General features: G+C 44.2%; 1 protein-coding gene across 1 annotated transcript in view; it reads right to left on the minus strand.

Moving 5' to 3' along the window:
- Window positions 1-6,683: 6,683 nt before the first annotated feature.
- LOC102428541 (guanylate cyclase soluble subunit beta-2-like) overlaps window positions 6,684-17,308 on the minus strand; it is a 66,147-nt gene continuing 55,522 nt past the window's right edge. The window contains exons 12-14 of the mRNA XM_023749122.1: window positions 17,042-17,188; window positions 10,306-10,460; window positions 6,684-6,867 (exon numbers count right to left, since the gene is read on the minus strand). Of these exons, the coding sequence (XP_023604890.1) occupies window positions 6,684-6,867; window positions 10,306-10,460; window positions 17,042-17,188 (486 nt within the window). The remainder of the gene's footprint in view (window positions 6,868-10,305; window positions 10,461-17,041; window positions 17,189-17,308) is intronic.

The following is a 17,308-nucleotide window of genomic DNA, read 5'->3' on the forward strand; positions in this document are numbered from 1 at the left end:
GTTCCTGCGTCACCTGCACCTTCTCCTAAAGGTTTTCCATGTCCTTGGGGTCTATCCAGCGTCACCTGTGCTCGAAGCTGGCCCTGTAGCACCTTGCACTAGGCTGAAGTCCTGACTTCCATGTGCATTGCCTTCTGCCTGCTGATCTGAAGCCCCTTTGTGCAGCAGATCATTCTTATTTTTTTTTAATCTTCACCAAGGGTATTTTTAATTGATTTTTAGAAAGAGGGGAAGGGAGAAAAAGAGAGAGAGAGAAACATCAATCTGTTGCCTCCCATATGAGCCCTGACTGGGGATCAAACCTGCAACCTAGGCATGGCCCTGACCAGAAATCTAACCACATTTTGGTGTACGGGATGACGCTTAACCAACTGAGCCACTCAGGCAGGGCTCATTCTTATTATTTTAAACCCCTGTAGTACCTCTTACAGTTTTGTGCCAAGATTCATGGATTTGTTAAGTGAATGAATTCTCAACAATAAGGTCCCTAAGTGATTAAGCGGCTGTCATTCCTGACATGTCTTCTGCACTTTACAGTTTTCAGATGATATGTAATATCTCATCCAGTACTCAAAGGTACCCCAGAAAGCAGGCTGTTGAAACGCTGAGACTAGGGGCCCAGCCCTAGTCTATGACCTCAGCCCTCAGAATTGAGAAATAAAGCATCTATAGAACATTGCTGTGTTAACAGCTCAACTCCTAGAAAGACTGAGGCTAAAAACAGCTATGCCATTCATCAGCCCCAAGTAGAAAAGGTCAGGAGGAGTTAACAGCCACACTTATAAAGGCCTCAGAAAGGCTGTTGAAACGCTGAGACTAGGGGCCCAGGCTCCTTAACCTGGCTCCAAGCCAGCTGGACCCAGGTCACCGGACATGTCTGGGAAAAGCGCTTGTATTGTCAAAGCCCTGCAAAGTGAGGGGCAAGGACCTGGCAATAAGTGACCACAAGAGCATCCAAGAATCATCCATCAGGGGGACTACAAATAGTGGGGAAGTTCTTCCTGTTGAGAAAATAGAGTCAAATTTGGAGGAATCGGCAACCCCCTCTCCCCCAGCAGGCAGACTGCTAACCCCTAACCTCAGTCAGCAGAGGGACCCTCCCCACTAAGATCCACCAGAGGAACAATTGGAAGTTGGTGAAGAAGTCCTCCAAACTGACTTCACCTGCCGTGAACCCAGCAAGTGGACACCTGGGCCTATGATTTATAAGGAGGGGCCACTAACAGAGAGGGGCCAGGGCCACTTGCCTAAGTGCTCTATGAAGGTCAGCCTGGAACCCGTTACTATAATCGCTGGGAAAATCCGTTAGGAGACAAGTGGAAGCGAGCTGAAAGTTGAAAAAGACACTAACGGGTCTGGCAGATGCCGGGAAAGCCTGCCAGCAGGGACAGCTGGAAGGCCAATTTTTAAGTCACTGCTGAAAGGTGGTTGCTCAAATATCCAAGTCAACACACTGATTTCACTCTGGCTCAGTACTCCCCTTTAATTGCACCGGGGAGTCTCTCCACAGAGATGATCTAACACCCAAATACAAAGTTCAGTGAAAGAAAAGCGTGTCATTGAAGTGCAAATGAGGCCCTGGGTGCAGCCTGCAGGCCTGGGTCCCACTGGAGCTTTTCCTATTGCCCCAGCTGATGGGCGGATATTGGATGGGCCTCCTCTTTAGAGAAAGCTGAAGGAAGGGGTGAGCATCCCATCTCAGCTGGCCCTCGAGAGGGGTCCAGGTGGTGTTCTCCTGCCACCACCGCAGCTGCGTGTGCTGCCAGGACCCTGAGACCTCACAGGAGAAAGAGTCCTCACAGGAGAGCAAGGCTGATTCCCACACCAGGGAGCCAAGTCAGATGGAAATGCCCCTGGAGAGCGGTCATAAGTTTGTCAACCAGGTAATATAACCTGTGAGTTCTGTGGCAGACGTGATCAATGAGTTGAGCCTGGAATGTTTTCCCGACTGCCTAGTGCCTGGGAAACAGGCAGATCTCTGAGGTAGCAAGATCTAACAGCCACTTAATTTGGGAGCCCTGACAGGTTTGGGCTACTGGTGGAAACTTTCCCATAATGACGTCCACGTGGGGGCCAGGCGGAATGGCCCTGGGGCTGCGGGTGAGAGTGGGGGTTCTGCAGTGACCCTGGCAGCCTTCACCTACCTCACAGCTAAGTATGACATTATCAGATCTAGCCAAACCCCATGAGAACTGGGACCTAAACATCGATGAAAGGCCGGGCGCTGAGAGCAGGTGGTACAAAACCTTCAAGGCTAAATTCTGTGTCTGCTGCCAACCATTAGAGATAAGGAAGAAGCCTGTGTTGGGTTAAATTAAACTGGGGAAGTTGTTAAAAGCAGTTCTGACTTGGTAAGTCTGGGTTTGGATAGCTAAAGTGAGCCCCTATGGCCCACTGGCTTGGTTCTCATTTCTCCAAGCCTCTGGCTCATGTTTATATCAGTCCCTACAGTGTGTCAGCTATTCCATATTAATGCATCTGCCAGCCACACCCAATAATCAGAAATCTGTTCAAATGGGGCCCAGAGGATCTGAGAGAAGCATGGCTGGGCCATTGTGAAGCCAAGCAGTCCATGTGCAGCAGCCTCCCACTTGGGGTAAATGAAATCACTTTGGTCTGTTACTCAGAGGGCTCACATGGACATGGTCGGCCCCACACAAACAAGCCTGAAGATCAAGTCTTATTTCTCCCGCTTATGAGTTGTGGGCTGTTATATAAATTATATGACCTTTCTGAACTTCTAGTTTCTTACCTGTGTTCTGAGAATAGCCATGGGACTAATTCCATACTGTAATAGCACTGACGGCTATCGGGGCTTGAGCACTCTCAGAAGCAGGCAACTGTAGGAAGTGCCTCTGGGTAAGGGCACAAAGTCCGCTTCGAGCTTCGAGCTTCCCAGAACCCAAGGATCCACCTGACTCCAGATCAGGAGGAGGAAAGCTGTGCTCGGTCTCCTCTCACCAGAACTGAACAGAAGGGTGCTGATCATTCCCTCAACCTCAGGCACTGGGATCAAACTAGAGAGAAGTCTTCAGGCATCTGGGCGATGCCCAATGCCAAGGGCTCAAGTGATACTCAATCTAAGAGACATTGTCTAATAAAAGTAACAATAGCTAACTCTTTATATGAATCATTAAACTGTTCTAACTCTTCACATGAATTGTCCATTGTCTTATGACACTTTCTCAGTGACCACGGATGGTTTTTGAAAAATCCCTGGGACACTGTACTCTGTCACAGACATACCCTGCTGCCTTGTCTCAAAGCTTCACTCCATTTGGGTCGTTTAAGGTGGGGTTTCCAGAAAGGGAGAGGGTAGCAGGGGCTGCACAACCCAGAAAGGAGAGGTGTGGGGGTGCTGCTGCTACAGGGACTCATTCTGCAGGCCCTCCCTGGCCCTTCATCAGTTCCTGTGACCCACCCTCAAAACCAAGCTGTGCCCGAGAACAGCTCCCTCCCGAGGGAGCCGAGTGGCTCACCAGGGCAATTAAGAGCAGCATGAATTGGGAGAAACCTCCCCTCCCTCCCACCTTCAAGGACAAAGTGGGGAGGGGGATCATGGGGCCAACTCTCTGTGGCAGTGCCAGGGATCTGAGTTCTCTATGAAGCACCGTAGGGTGGCAAGGCGAGGAGGTGGCCGCACTTCTCATTAGGAGGCGCGCAGTGCGGGCAGTGTGCAGAGTTACTTCATTTAGTGGGGGCGTGGAGACTATTAGTTTTTCTGAGCATTAGAGATACTCAGAGGGGCCTCCCTGGGACAGTTGGGGTGGGGAGGTGAGTGGGTTGGGAAAGCATTAAAAAACTTATTCAAAATGCAGTAAGCAGCTAGTCCAAGGCTTCCGGCCCAGGACCCCAAACTCCGCACGAGCTGTGCTGCTGGCTCTTTCTGTCTCCCAGGAGCCGCACTCTGAGCCCGCAGCCCTCTCCACGCGCAGCCCTCTCCACGCGCAGCACAGCTGGCACTCACCGCGGCCGGCGTCTCTCTGCGGGAGCAGCTGCAGGCTGTCTGCGTATCTCATGACCCCTGTGACCGCCACAGTTTCGCTGTCTTGACTGTCTTGAGCACTAGCTCCTGCCAAAAAGCATGAGGAGAAGGAAAAGTGAGAACACACGTGCGAGCAGCCTTCCCTAGCGGTGCCTCTGACATGAGCAGCCCCTGGGATTCGCTCAGGTGCCCATCGCGAAGGACTGGACAGACAGGAGTGCCCACTGGGCGACATCACTGCTGGGGAGGCCACAGGACATTGGTGTGTATAATGCATTCACCACCTGGAAGAAGGAGGAGCAAATCCCCTGCTTTGGAGAGCAAAAGGGGGAAAAGGAAAAAGGCTTGGGGAAGAGCTCTCCTGGACGCCATCCTTTCTTGTTCCTGTTGCCTCCTGGGGATCGTCCTGTCGGGGGCAAGGCGGGTTGAGAGGGGCGGTTCACCCGTGAGGACACAGGAAGGGCGCTGCTGAGGCACCTGCCACCGCCTGCTGGTCTACCGCCTGGCTCTCAGCACGGGGTGCGCATTCAAATCTCCTCAAGTCCATCTTGGTGTCCCTCCCAGGCCTCCCTGAATCGCCCGAAAAGCCAGTGTGTGTGCCGTGGGAGCCCATCTGAGAAAGAGGCGCCCTTGGGAAGTGCATTGCATGCATCTTAGTGCTTCTGCGTCCCCTCCTCCGTCACTGGCTTTGAGAAACTCCGCCCCTGCTGGTTAGTGGGGTCACATTCCGGAGCCTCTGAGACATTTAGGAAGCAGTGTCAGCCAGGGTCTCCCGGCCTTCTAGCTCCTGCCAGAACCTCCCAGGCTGCACTCCAGTGGGGACAGGAGGGCAGGCAAGGAGAGGCAGGCGCCCCTGGAGGCTTAGGCTGCCCGCGGGAATCCTAGGCTGACGAGGAAAGGGCGAGGGAAAGGCACAGAAGCACAAAAAGAAAGGCTGAGACCTCCACTCTGGGTTCCACACACTAGGTTTTGCCATTTCTCTTTGGAGGTACTAGTACCTGGCCAAGGGGATCAGGCTGGGGGGCGGGGGGCGCTGGTGTCAGCCCAGAGGAAGGGGTGACTCTATTATAAGCCATGCCAGGGGGCTACCTACTTCCCAGTTTGCACAGAGACACTGTTTGCGTCTGAGAGAGGCTACCTCTCTCTCTCTGCACGCCCCCCCCCCCCCCCGCCCCGTTTCTCAGGGTCCATACTGAGATCTTCAGTTGAGGCACCATTACAAGTTTCCTACTTGGTTATTTTTCTTTTCTTTGGTTTTTCCAGCTCAGAACTGAAAGCAGGTTAGATTCTACTGACCCAGACCTAGAATCCCGTTTTTCAAACTGGAAAGTTTAGGAACCCCTGCAGTGGGAATGGGAGAAAATAGTGTCAGGTTTGAGCGAGGCAGGCCTTCTGAGCAAGGTTCTTCCTGGTCCTGGTGCTAAAGCCTTCAGCTCTGTCTTCTTCTCTCCCACTAGGAGGGGACAAAACACCCCACTCCCTTCACTGTGTCTGCTTCTGATAACCAAGAAAAAATAGACAAAATGGTTGTTTATCCCCCTCTAGCAACCCTTTGTATTGTGGGGAGGATATGGGGGGAGGAAGAGATGAGGTTGGTGGGCAAGGCACCTACAGCCTAGAAATCCGGAGACCAAAAGCTCGCATAGCAGTCAGGGTGGCTCCTGACTTTTATTAGCCAGCTATTTCTATTTTTTAGTTTAGATTTATCTCAGTGTCGCCATCAGTAAAATGTGGCCAAAACCAATAGCAGCTCACAGGGACACTAAAGTGAGCTGGTAATAGAATAAAAGCACTGTGAAAACAATTTTAAAATTCCTTCAAATACCCATCTGTTTGTTGGTATTACCCCAATTATAAGAATAATAGCCATATTCCATGTCCCAAAGACACATCCTGCATACATTAACTATGTAAATGAGAAACCACTGGATTTAGAAATTTTTCTTTGCAGGACCCTGGAGCAGCTAAAGATTAGTTTCTGTCCAAATAAATCCATGTTGTTCTCCAGTTTGGTTCAGCGGTTCATGATGGTCTGCCTTCTGCTACTGGGTTTCCCTTGCTGTCAGTATGTCCCAGCATTAACCTGGATCCTTGTTAAGGGGCCCTGACCACCTGGGGTGGATGGGATCCACCTTGCAGCTGAAGGAGACCCCCTTGTTGAGTTGCATATGCTGCTTTTTTTGAGCACAATGAGCCAAACAGTGATCTCTGGTCCAGCTTAGCACTAGGTGGTTTTAACCTAAACTCACTCTTTTGTCATTCCTGGAGCTGGGTGAGTCACGGATTTTGTCCTTCTTCCCAGTTTTGGAAGCCAGCAGAAAATGAGGAAGGTGAAAGGTTCCAGTGTGTGAGGAAAGCCTGTTCCCAAGCCCCTGAGGCTGAGGAGCAGAGGAAGACTCTGGAACCCGCCCAGCTGCAGGAGAGGCTCATGGAAAAAGCTCATTTCTAGGACAGGGAAGAGCCTTGAAAACAAATGCGTGAGAGACCCTTAGACTGTCCACCAGCTTGGCTCAAGGAATAGCATAACATCCAGGATGCAAGGGAAGAGCGTTCAGGGCAAATTGGCTGCATTGATTCTCTGGAGCTGTTACCGAATGGAAGGTAACAGCTTGGCTGTGGTGACGGATGATACCCACGCTGACCCTGCAAACCGAAGGACCTCACTAAACATGTCTGACATGGTCAGTGGGAAAAATATTCACACCCATAATGAGGCCTCTCTTGGCTTACCTTTGTGATCAAGCAGAGTTTGAGGTCTCCCCATGATCTCATCCTCTGAGGCATTCAAGTTCTGGATCAGAAAGTATGTGGTCATTTTCCCTTTTCCTTTCACTTGGATTTCACCTCTCTTAATTATTTCAAACCCTTGGTTTTCCAGGGCTCTGCACAGAGGGAAAATAAATGCACCAGATATCAAAGATCACAGGTCTGTGACGGGAGAGTTGGCTACAATGGGACGGATAGTGAGAGAGGAGATGTCTGAGGCTCAGGGCACACAGCGGAGGAGTGGGACTCTGACACATCAGTAGGGCCTGCTAAAGGGGACAAAGAGGCAGGAGGGGGGAGGAGGGAGGCATGAGCTCAGACATCTGAACAGGGTGCCGAAGGGAGAGGGAGAGCACAGGGGTCCCACCAAAACGCTGTGACCTGATCACCACCTCTCCTCCCTCTAGCACCCGGCTCAGACCGCAGCCCTCACACCTCTACGGCCACATCCCAAACCCGTGTGTGCACCATCTCTGCATGGTTCTGAAACAAGGGGCTCCTAGGAGATCAGCCCTCTTCTCTCCACCTTCTCCAAGTCCCCGATATACCCCCAAGGTGTCATCATGCTCATCCTAACTACCCAAGCTACTCCTTGAGTTCTGACTGCCAAGGAACCCAGGAAGAGGAGAAAAAGGGGACCATGAAAAGAGACAGAGTTATGGAAAAACTATAAAATGTTTATTTATTAACTGGCCGCTGAGAGATGTTGGAGGAGAACCACAGAACAGTGCAAACTAGAAATGTTTCCAATTCATGGTCAGTTGCCTCAGCCAGGTCTTAGCAGTCATCAACCTTCCCTTGTCCTGGACCAGTTTCATGGAGGTGTCAGACATTCACCACGCTCCTCAATTTCCCTCATTTGGCACCTTCTCTCCTCACTCTCAAGCAGCTGACTGTGCCTCCTAACTTGTGATCTGATTCATCTATGAAAGTTTAATCATTATAGGTGAGACCCAGCAACTGCTCATCTCATTGACCACATCCACCCTTTTCCCCAGTCTCAGAGGATGAGGTGTCTTGTTCAAGAGCACCCCGTCCATGCTTCCTCGCCACCTCTTCAGGCCCAGGCCCCATCAGCCACCTCTCCCCTCAGCTTCAGCTCCCTCTCCATCTGCATCCTCCCCTCAGCCTGTAAGCATGCTAAGATCTCCTTCATCCTAAATAGAAACAAAAGAATTTCTCACTTGATTCTATCCTGCTTTAATCCCCCCAAAATGCTCTCTTCTTTTTATCCTTCAACCCATAATCCAGTGTCTATCCCCACAAGTCTACCACAACTTCTGAAAATGTCCCCCCAAACCTCTGGTGAATATTTTTCAGTCCTGTTACTATATTTGTCATGTTTGTTCAATTTCTCCCCCATAAAAATATCCACAAGGGCACTTCTCTCCCTGAACTTCCATGCCTGGTTCTTTTCTGTTTCTTCCACCTCATACCCGGGCTCCTCTTTCTCCACCTGCCGCTGTTCTTTTCACACTGCATCCTTCCCCTGGTGATCTTACCGACTTTCATGGCTTAATTACTACCTATGTGTTGCTTACTCCAAGTCTGCACCCCCAACCAACAACTCCACTTCAGATTTTATTCATCCATTTCATTGCACCTTTACCTAGATGTTCCACAATTCCTTTGAATTCAACACTCCCACACCGGAACTCGCCATCTGCCGCGATGACCGGGACTCCCTCTTACCTGTCCTATTTCAGATGATGAGGTTCGGGCCCTAGTCCCCCAAGGTGGAGACCTGGGAAACATTTGAGGCATCTCCCTCTTTCTCGTTCCCCATTTTTAGTAATTACCAAGTTTAGCTGATTTTATCTTCCCCTAAATTCCCACTGCCAATGTCTGATTCAAATCAAACTCCTAACGGCTCTTCTCTTTCCCGTTTCTTGATGCTCATATCTGTGTTACTTGGTTTTGAGCGAAGAGCTCAAACAGGACCCTGGCCTTGCCACTGTGTTCTCACCCTCCTTGGGGACTCTTCCTCGCCTACTGTGTAAGCCCTAGCCCCTCGGTAAGCTAAATTGTTTATAAATCTCTGTACTGATTCTACCTCAGTGTTTATCCTGCTTGTTTTTCACTCCCAATACCCCAATTTGAGCTAAATCCTACTCTGGAACTCCTTGCTCAAGATTCCACTCAGGAATATCCTCCTCCACAAAGAATTTCTTTATTGGGTTAGGCATCCTTGCCCCATCACACACACTGTAATTCCCTCCAGGCCTGATCCCCTGGGTTGTATCCAAGCTCTTCTCCTTCCTAGCCTACCTGTGATCTGAGGCAACTAGTTACTAACCTTTTAGTGCCTGATTTTTTTCATCTGTAGATAAGAATAATAATAGTATATTTTTATAGAATTGTTGTGACAATAAATGAACTAACATATGTAAAAAAAAACTTGGGACAGAATGTGACCTCTTGTAAGTTCTCAAAAAACCATAAGTATCATTTTATGTATAACTCTATCATTTATCACACTTTTAAAATAATGATCTGTGAATATTTCTTTCTTCTTCCACTAGACCAGTGGTTCTCAACCTTCCTAATGCTGCGACCCTTTAATACAGTTCCTCATGTTGTGGTGACCCCCAACCATAAAATTATTTTCATTGCTACTTCATAACTGTAATTTTGTTACTGTTATGAATCATAATGTAAATATCTGATATGCAGGATGTATTTTCATTGTTACAAATTGAACATAATTAAAGCATAGTGATTAATCACAAAAACAATATGTAATTATATATGTTTTTTCCGATGGTCTTAGGTGACTCCTGTGAAAGGGTCATTCAACCCCCAAAGGGTCCGCGACCCACAGGTTGAGAACCGCTGCACTAGACTGAGGGTCAGCAAACTTTTTTTGTAAAAGAACAGATAGCAGCCCAGCCCATATGTCTCAGTGGTTGAGAGTCAACCCATGAATCAACGTTCAATTCCGGTCACCGTTCAATTCCGGTCACCGTTCAATTCCCACTCAAGGCACATGCCCTGGTTGCTGGCTCCATCTCTAGTAAGAGGCATGAAGGAGGCAGCTGATCAATGATTCTTTCTCATCATTTATGTGTCTAACTCTCCCTCTCCCTTCCTCTCTCTGAAATCAATAAAAAGGTATTTTAAATAAACAAACAAACAAATAAACAGATAGTAAATATATTTGGCTTTGTGGGCCATCCAGTCTTTCACAACTACTCAACTCTACTGTTGTAACATGAAAACAGCCATAGACAGTGTGTAAATAAGAGCATGGCTGTGTTCTAGTAATACTTTATTTATGAAAATAAACATAAAGTGGCAGACTGAATTTGGCCTCTGGGCTATTTTTTTTGGTAATATTAAATATACATCTAGATTTTATGCTCCTTGAGAGCAAAACTATCTTATAGCAGAGGCTCAACAATATCTATTGTCTGACACAATGTCTTCTGTAAGCTAGTGTGGCGTGGAAGAGAAAACACGGGTTTCCTCCACTACCCAATCTCCTGGCTGCTAGGCCCTCTGTAAGTTCTGGAAGGAGAAGGCACAAAGGAGAGCATGAGTGAGTGAGTGGTTACCTGTAGGCTGTGGGGCTGAGGTGCACTTTGTCGGGAAGCCCATGACTTTCCATCCTAGAAGCTGTGTTCACAGTGTCACCAAACAAGCAGTACCGCGGCATCTTGTCCCCCACGACACCTGCTAAGACCGGTCCAGTATGAATCCCTACTCTGATCTGTAAAGAGAGAACCTCACTGAAAAGAGACCATCAAATATTTTTGCTCTTATTTTTAAACTGTGGAATAATTTACATAAAATAAAAGATCTTAAATGTTTCAACAAATGTGTTTATCCTATAGCCACCATCCAAAATAAATTATAGATTAGCTAATATAGATCTCATAAAATATGTTGGGCTCCTTCCAGTTCAGTTCTATCCTCTCAGCAGAGGCAATCACCTTCTTATTTCTTTGACCATAGATTAATTTGCCTGTTCTAGAACTTCACGTAAATGGTATTATATAGCACAAGAGGCCTGGTGCATGAATTCGTGCACCAGTGGGGTCCCTCAGCCTGGTCTGTGGGATCGGGCCGAAACCGGCTCTCCAACATCCCCCAAGGGGTCCCGGATTGAGAGAGGGCACAGGCCAGGCCGAGGGACTTCACCGGTGCACGATTGGGGCCGGGGAGTGATGTGGGAGGTTGGCCAGCAGGGAGGGACTACAGGAAGGCTCCAGGGCATGACTGGCCCATCTCGCTCAGTCCCGATTGGCCGGACCCCAGCAGCAAGCTAACCTACTGGTTGGAGCGTCTGCCCCTTGGTGGTCAGTGCACGTCATAGTGACTGGTCAACCAGTCGACTGTCTGCCCCTGGTGGTCAGTGCATGTCATAGCGAGCTGTTGAGCAGGCTTAGCATATCATTAGCATATTGTGCTTTGATTGGTTGAATGGCCAACCAGTCGACTGGACACTTAGCATATAGGCTTTTATTATGTAGGATATCCTGTTTTGAATCAGGCTTCATTTATGCAATATAATGTCTTTGAGATTCACCATACTGTTGTATATACCGGTTGTTCATTCCTTTTTTGCTCAATACTATTCTAATGTAAGCATATATCACAATTTATTTATTCAGTCTCCTATTCCCAAACATAAACATTAGGTTATTTCCAGTTTGAAGCTGTTAGGGACATTCTTGTACTGATCCTTTTATGGACATACATTTTCATTTTTCTCAGGTAAAGACCCAGAAGTGGAATTTCTGTGTTACAAGGTAGATGTATATTTAATGTTTCCAAAGGAAAAAAAAAAAGAAAAGTGAAAGAAACTTTGTCCAACAACTCTCCAAAGTCAAAACCATTCTACATTCCTATGAGCAATGTGACAATTCCAGTTGTTCTCAGTCTCACCACCATTTGGTCTTATAGTGGGTATGAAATGATATCTCATTGTGGTTTTAATTTGCACTTCCCTGATGGCTAATGATGCTAAACACATTCTCATGTATGTATTGTCCATTCATATATCTTTTGTGAAAAGTCTTTTCAAGATTTTTGTTCATTTAAAAAAATTTAGTTATCTTTTATTATTTATATATAGGCGTTCTATATATATTTAGATATGTAATATATACATTATAAATATTTGTTCCATTTTGTGATTTTGTATGTTCAATTTCTTTAATATACAGAAATGTAAAATTCTAAGAACATATTGGTTCACTAGGGCTGCCATAACCAAATACCACAAACTGAGTGGCTTGAACAACAGAAATTTACTTTCTCACAGTTCTAGAGGCTGGAAGTCCAGGATCAAGATGTCAGCAGGTTTGGTTTCTCTGCAGCCTTTCTCCTTGGCTGGCAGGTGGCCACTGCTTACTGTATCCTTGCATGGTTTTCTCCCTGTCTGCATGTATCTGTGGTATCTGTTCATGTATCCAAATTTTCTCTTTCTATCAAGACACCAGTATGACTGGATTAAAACCCACCTTAACTGCCTCATCTCAATTTAATCACCTCTGTAAAGGCCCTGCCTCCAAATAATGATCTGTGAATATTTCTTTCTTCTTCCACTATCCTTCCTTATCCCTAGCCTTAGGCTGAATAACCCTATGTACTTGGTTACATGTAGATATGTAAATTTCAGGGGGGGCACAATTGGCCCATAATATTGAAGTTTATCTTTTTTTTCTTTTACTGTTAGTGCTTTTTTGTGTCCTATCTAAGAAATAAATGCTTACCCCAAAGACACGAAGCTATTCTCCTATATTTGCTTTGAAGAAGCTTTATAGTTCTAGAATTTATGTTAGGTCTGTAATACATATTAAATTAATTATATATATATAAAGTGAGGGAGGTTTGAGGTACATTTTTCTTTATTAAATTATTAAATTGTAACAGAAACATTTCTCAAGAAGGGTTCCTTCCCACACTGAATTGATTTGATGCCTTGGTAAAAAATTAATTGACCTTAAATATGTACTCTATACTGCTAGGCACTCTATACTACTCCAATGATTTATTTTTTAATCCTTCTGCCAATTCTACCCTGTCACTATTACTCTAGAATAAGTATTGAGATTCGGTATTCTATGTCTTCCAATTTTATTCTTTTCTAAGATTTAAGACTAGATATAAATAGTTTGTTTTTATTTAATTTCTAACTTTTTGTTCTTAGAATATAAAAATTCAAATATTTTTTGTGTATAGTCCTTGTATACTGAGACCTTGATAGACTTACTATTTAGATCTTGTAATTTACTATAGCTTGTTAAGGTTTATTAGATGCACCATTATTTGTGCTGTGAATAATGATCATTCTACTTCTCTCTTTCCAGTTTTTATGTCTTATATTTTTTTTGCCTTAATGCACTGGTAGGATTTTTTATATACAGTGGGGCCTTGACTTACGAGTGTCCCGACTAACGAGTTTTTCGAGATACGAGCCGTCTCTCGGCCGATTTTTTGCTTTGAGTTTCGAGCTAAAATTCGGGTTACGAGCCAGCTTCAGATACCCCACCGCTAGTTGGCGCAGCGAACGTCACAGTGAACGCCACAACATCAGCCCAGCATCACGTGTCATTGTAATGGTGGAAATTGATTTGACATACGAGTAATTTGAGTTACGAACTCCGTCACGGAACGAATTAAACTCATAAGTCAAGGCCCCACTGTATGTGACTATATATTATATGTATTGTATTTATCCTATTGTGGTTTGCTAAGCTCTTAGAAATGTGGGGTGATATCTTTCATAAATATTGAAAAATTTCAACCATTGTTTCTTCAAATATTTCTTCTGAGCCATTCTCATTCATTCTATTCATTCTATTTTCCTTCTAGGACTCCAGTTCCACATATGGTGGTCCGTTTCATATTGTCCTACAGATGTAGCATGCTCTGTTTCTTTCTTCTTCTTCTTCTTCTTCTTCTTCTTTTTTTTTTTTCCTACAATTTTCTTCTTTGTGTTTCAGTTTGGATTTTTTATTGCTCTGCTTTTACAATCTCTGATCCTTTCCTCTACTTTGTCTAGTCTCTTTTAACACCATAAAATGAATTCTTTACTTCTGATTTCTGATATCATGGTTTTTATTTCCATGGGCCAGATAGATAGATTGATTAATAGATAGGTTGATAGACAGATAGATAATAGATAGAGAATAGAGAGAGTAGATAAAGTGTGTGTGTGTTTCCAATCTATTCAAACTTCTTCCCCCTTTCCAATAGATCCTTTAAAATATTTATCATAGTTATTTTAAAGACTCTGTCTAGTAATTCCAATATCTAAGCCATCTCTGGACATGCTTCTATTAACTATTTCTTCTCTTGGCTATACACAACATCACCATTTATTGTGTCTTCTTGCATCTCATATTTTAAATTATTTAATTATATGTCTCATATTGTGTGTGAACGTACAATAGAGACTGAGGTAGGTAATATTTACCCATCACAAAAGTTTATAGTCATTCTTTGTCAGACTGCTAGAGTGGAGACTGAATGAACTAATCTGTATCTGAGTGGGGTCTTGGCTTTTTCCAGGTATATTGCTGGTTTCTACAGAGCACTGATTTCAAATGTTACAAAGACTGGATAGGGACTTTCACTCAGCAGAGCTCGGGATCTGAACACCAGCAAAGTTCTGAGAACCTCATCAGTCCTACAATGGCTCTCCCTACCTGAGGAGATTTCTCTCTGCCTCCAGACTTCAAAGGGTCATTGTAATGTATTTGGTGAACTCCAAGAGTACCTCAGAGGGATTTCTCTTAGTTCTTCTTCTCTAACACCACCCTTCCATAGGCCACACCCTTGCATTTGGGGAAGGCCCTATATACCTCAGGAACTGAGATCTCTCTCAACTCTCCTTTCTTATCCCTCGCCTTTGGCTGAATAACCCTATGTACTTGGTGAAGGTCTATGGAAAAGAGTTGGTAGATGGGTACAGCCTCTGTGGCCAGGACATATCAAAGACAAGATTTGGGAGATTCTAACCTTTCATTTCAGCCCCAGTGTGGCCATAACATGTTCACTAAAATTTAGACTGGTTTCTCCTTACCCTCAATTCTGGTGGATTACTTCTGCCGCTCTACTAGAGGTGAATGTAATTATGGGTGTCTTCTCCTTGAAAGGGCTTGACATTTTCTAGAATTTAGCTCATTTATATTTCTTTGCTCCTTTTTTGTTGTTGTTGTTTTTTTGTTTTTTAAGTTCTAGTATGCAAATAGCTCTTGCAGCTTTCTACATCTTAACCAGTTTTACTTTTCTTTTTGTTTTCATTATAGATTTTCTCCTGAAATATGATTATACATTCCTCTAGGAAAAGGAGCCTTTAATATATTTCTCTGAATCCTTCAAAGCACCTAGTAATACTGTCTCATGCATCGTACGACCTCTGCAAATGTATATTAAAGGCTATATGAATTAAATAATAGATCTCAAAGAGTACTAATTTTAAAACTGTAGAAATGAAATATGAAATAAACTGAATATGACAACAAAAGAAGCTAAAGGTGGATTGTAACTGGATGCCAAGATTGATTCTAAATTATTCATGTAGTTATGGTAACAATGCAGTCTTACCCTATCAGCAAGTGATTGAAAAGACCAAAAGCCTTTCATTTAGAAGCCAGATGTTGGCCATGAATATTGAGAAGAAATTTAGTCAGAATAGTAGGCCAGAGTATGCTAACTGGTCAACTTAAGACTCTGGCTTCTACTGAAAGACTATAAAGAAAAGCCAAAAATAAAAATAAAAATAAAAACCACCCCCCAAACAAAAACAAAAACAGCTATAAAAGAAAGATAAAATAATAAAATCATTACATAAAGGATGACATACATTTTAGAAACAGCACATTGAGTAACAGTTTTTGAGAATTTGAATAAAATTGTCTTTGTTTCATTATCTTGTAAAAAAAAGAAAAGAAATGCAGCACAATTATATTAAGAGAGAAAATGTCTCTAGTCCTTTTCCTACTGCCTTAAATAAACCCACATGACATGCTGTTCTGATGGATACTTAAAGATGCTCCTAATTATGTCCCTATTCTTATCTTAGAAATGACAATACCTTTTTCTGTTTGTTTGTTTTTCTTGGTAAACCCACCATGAGAGTTTCCAGTAATTTACTGTTTAATTTCATTCTTACCATTGTAGCATGATTTATACCTCTGCTGCTATGCTTCTTTCACACACACACACACACACTATTTACACAATAGTATATTTTCAATCATTTTTTCTTTGATAGCTTCCATTAGTCTTTTAAACATATTCTCTACTCCCCTCATTCCCTTTCATCTTAATTTGTTATTTCTTATATTGGAGGTTTTATTTAACAGGTGTATCTGTGTGCATACATCAGGCCAAGTATTGTAGACATAATGTTCTTGCAATTACCTAAAGCCAACTTTCACTCAGAAGACTACAGTGGACACAATGACCAGTATCTGCAGCATTTCTCAGCTTCGAAATTAGTGTGGTGAGGGTGAGTAGAACACATTTTCAGAGTCTCCTGCATAAGGGTTTATTCCATCCTACAATTGGCTTTATTTCTGTTTAGTTGGCTACTTGAAGATCTGACTGATTAGAAGAGGGAAGTGCTTACATTTTAAAAGGCAGAAACACTGTTCTAAGCCATCTCAGGACAGTTAGGATCTGCTGAGCAGACAGAAGGGGACACTTACTTTTCATTTCCTAAATTGCCCAACTTTTATAGAGTGAACTAGCTGCACGAATAGCTTCCTGCGAGAAAGGAGAGCAGATGTCTCCCTAATGGCCATGTGGTGGAAGGAAAGCTATTGTGAATATCTTATGGCACCATGGTGTCTGGCCTGCTGGTGGGAGACAGTTTCACACCTCAGCCTGGGTTCTGAACCTGTCAAACAGCAAGAGGGATTCACAATTTTCTAAGCAGGAAAAGTTGGCTAGTGAGTGAACCTGACCACTTGTTGAAATGTGTGAACAAAAAGGTGGAATTATAAATGAGCTGGCTTCCAACATGGATGGAAGCCTACAAAGTAAATGACGAGGCGTGCTCAGCACTGTCCTAAATTATGGGCAGAGAAACTTGCAGTGAATCATGTGAAAATCCTGAGCTCCAAAGCCTCTTCTGAAATTTGAGAGAAGTTGGAATGATAATATCCTGACGAATATCTCTATTACTTAGTAACATATGCAAGAGAAGAGCTGGGAGAAATCATTCACTTGAATTACTGTAACATACCCAGGAATCATTTAAGCAGACAAATAAGAAGAATTCTACTTTTTTGTGTGAGATGGTTGGTATTAAGCAATCATCCACTTGCTCTCTACCTGGATGGACTCCCCAGTAACAGGATTTATCACTTCTTTTGCAGAAATTCTCATCCCCAAAGCAAAATTAGCCACTCTTTGAGCGTGGCTTCCAATAGGTACCGGAACACCCCCGACCACCATATAAGCATCTCCTATTGTTTCCACCTGTAAGGAAAAGAGGGTATTCAGAGGTTTTCCTAGATGCACCAAACATATCACTAGATATTCTTGTCATTTTTCACATGTTGGTAGAAGGACCATATCAGGGGTGGTAACTATTTGCTA

This window comes from Myotis lucifugus, unplaced genomic scaffold (genome assembly GCF_000147115.1).
Source record: "Myotis lucifugus unplaced genomic scaffold, Myoluc2.0 scaffold_7, whole genome shotgun sequence".
Classification (NCBI taxonomy): Eukaryota; Metazoa; Chordata; class Mammalia; order Chiroptera; family Vespertilionidae; genus Myotis; species Myotis lucifugus.